General features: G+C 33.3%; 1 protein-coding gene across 1 annotated transcript in view; it reads left to right on the top strand.

Moving 5' to 3' along the window:
* The first annotated feature begins 1,945 nt into the window (after positions 1–1,945).
* Positions 1,946–2,930, top strand: part of LOC107742816 (ATP-dependent 6-phosphofructokinase, liver type-like) — a 3,191-nt gene continuing 2,206 nt past the window's right edge. The window contains exons 1-2 of the mRNA XM_016555862.1: positions 1,946–2,020; positions 2,470–2,547. Of these exons, the coding sequence (XP_016411348.1) occupies positions 1,949–2,020; positions 2,470–2,547 (150 nt within the window). The 5' untranslated portion in view covers positions 1,946–1,948. The remainder of the gene's footprint in view (positions 2,021–2,469; positions 2,548–2,930) is intronic.

Here is a 2,930-nt window from a genome sequence, read left to right as displayed (position 1 = left end):
GCCGCTGACCTTTGACATCCAGGTGTACGACGCGTCTGCCGTGCAGGTGTTGGAGAGCCTGCAGGACCTGAGAATGATAATACAGAGCCAGTTCTTCAGACAGACGACCCTTCGCTCTCAGCAGCTGAGCTAAAGAACCTGGAAAGAGAGAATTTATTGACTCAGATATGACTTGATTGCTTTCCGAGGCATCCATTGGTAGAAGCAATCACCTGTTTTCAGGTCCATGAAGAGAATCACATTGGGTCCTTCTCTCACGGCCCCATACAGCTGGAGGACACGAGGAGACTCCATCCTGCTCCACGTTTCCACTTCCTCCCACCTAAAACTACAAAGGGGAATCTTCACAAGAGAGCAATGCATTGGATCAGTTAGGAAATAATCAGAGAGTCACAGGTTTTCTTTCAACAACTTTGCATGCAAGAATATGCAGAGATATTTAGGCTTATTAATTAATTGGATAAGAAATGGATATTCACTTTTTTGGCGGCACACGTAAATCCTGTTTGTTTGTCCCGAATGCTGAAGACGTCTCCATATGAGCCGTTTTGAATGTGACGGAGAAATGAATATTCACGACCCTCTCGATATTCTGAGTTCTTCACCTGGAGGAACTAAGAAATGATGTTCACCATGAAAACTGCAGTAAATTATGAGTTTATTGGAAATATATACATAAAATAGAATAGTTTAGTTGCCTAAGATTTGCCAAAAATAAATGAATAAATAAAATCAGAACCTTTTTTTTTGTTGTTGTTAAAACTGGATCACAGAGTGAGGAATGCACCAATAATAAAATATGGATATAATAATTAATTAATTAAACATTCAATACAATGATGATATTACAATTCTTTGAAAATATATATTACATTTTTAAATATATGCTTAATATATGCTGTAAACAGTGCAGCTTTTTCAAATTGAAAACACCTTTAAATGCTAAAATATATTATAAAATATACTACAATGGGAAATTGGCATTCACACACACACACACACACACATATATATATATATATACATATATATATATGAAGTTAAAAAATATATTATTATATTAAAAATGTATATTTAATTATATAACAAAATATATGAGGAAACAAATAAAACTTATCTTAAATATATGTATGCAAATATGTTTTAAAATATATATTAGCAGTATATTAGCACTATATGTTTTGCATAGTTTGAAACATATTTAAAAAATATCTGAAAATATATGTTTTGCTGTATGGGTTGTCTAATTTAAAAATAAAACATTAAAAACTAAAATCGATCAGCTTAAATGCTAAAATGTATCAATGAAGTACATTTATTAATTAAATAAAACTATAAAATAAAGATTAAGTGAGTATCATATAAAGGTTATCTAAATTTATTACACGGCTCTGTGGAATACTTGATTCTGATTGGTCAGTCGCGACATTCCGAGGTATGCTATCCCTCGATAACAACCGGTAAAAGCTAATAACACAGGCTCATCCGGGTAACAGCAGTCGGCGCTGTACTCTTGCTTGAACAATTTTTTCTCGGTGGAGCTTTGCGTTTGTTTAGCTAATAAAATATTAAAACTCGATTCAAAATGGTGTACAATTATTTAATTATGTCATCCTGGTATCGCGGACTCACTCTCGTTTCATACAAACGCAGCTGCTGCCATTTTGCTACGATTGTTTTGTATGCTGTAATGGATTATAAGAGAACTAACAAACTGGTAAGGTTTTAAAACATTTTCGTCTTAATTCTTTTATTGCCTTAATTATTTTTGTGGTGAAATGTTGTGTAATAAGTGGTTTGACTGGAATGTCGCGGCTGACCAATCAGAATCAAGTATTCCACAGAGCCGTGTAATAATATGAATTAATGTGGGAAGTGATCATCTATATAAACATCTGAATACTAAGCGTTGTGTGTGTTTAATAAAATGCTATATAATTCTGCAGGTATGAATGCAGCGATCCGCGCTGTGACCCGAATGGGCATCTATGTGGGCGCCAAGGTGTATCTGGTTTATGAGGTGCTCTCACCATTCATATTTTACACTGATCTTTGCTAATGTATGGATAATAATGATGTGGCATAACATTAAAGGGATAGTTCACCCAAAAGAGAACTCTGGCATCTCACTCTCAGGTTATTCCAAAAGAGTTTCTTTTTTCTGTTGAACACAAAAGAAGATATTTTGAAGAATGTGGGTAGCCAAACAGTTGATGGTCCCCATTGACTTCCACAGTACGGAAAAAAATACTAGGGAAGTCAATGGGGGCCATCAACTTTTTTTTTTTTTTTTTTTTTCAAAATATCTTCTTTTTGTGTTCATCAGAGGAAACAAACTTATACAGAGGTGAAACAACTTGAGGGTGAGTAAATGATGACATGATTTTCATTTTTGGGTGAACTATCCCTTTAAACATGTTTACATGATATATTTATGAGTATTAATGTGTGTATTTGATTTGATTTCAGGGTTATCAGGGGCTGGTAGACGGAGGAGACAACATTAAACTGGCCAACTGGCAAAGCGTCACCAATATAATTCAGCTGGTAAGAGCATCAATCAGATCTCAACAGAGCTGCAGTTTAGATCTAGTCAGTAGTGCTAGTTAAGAACACTTAAATGTGTTTGTGTCTGAGAGCACTACAGCTGCAAAAAGACATTTAAACATCTATTATAAGCTCTTCCTTCATGGACACATTGGTTAAACATCTCGCTGTACAGGGTTAATATAGTTAACTAAAACAAAAATGAAAAATGCAGCATTTCTCATTTTCATTTAGTTTGACTTTATACTAAAATAGGTAAAGCTAAAATGTATATATATATATATATATATATATATATTTATTTATTTATTTATTTATTTATTTATTTAGATTTAGATTTATTTTATGTGTGTATATATATATATATATATATATTAGAGCCC

The sequence above is a fragment of the Sinocyclocheilus rhinocerous genome, unplaced genomic scaffold (genome assembly GCF_001515625.1).
Source record: "Sinocyclocheilus rhinocerous isolate Xijiao unplaced genomic scaffold, SAMN03320098_v1.1 scaffold917, whole genome shotgun sequence".
In the NCBI taxonomy this organism is placed as follows: domain Eukaryota; kingdom Metazoa; phylum Chordata; class Actinopteri; order Cypriniformes; family Cyprinidae; genus Sinocyclocheilus; species Sinocyclocheilus rhinocerous.
Note: the sequence above shows the minus strand (reverse complement) of the source record. Positions and strands in the feature narration are given on the sequence as shown.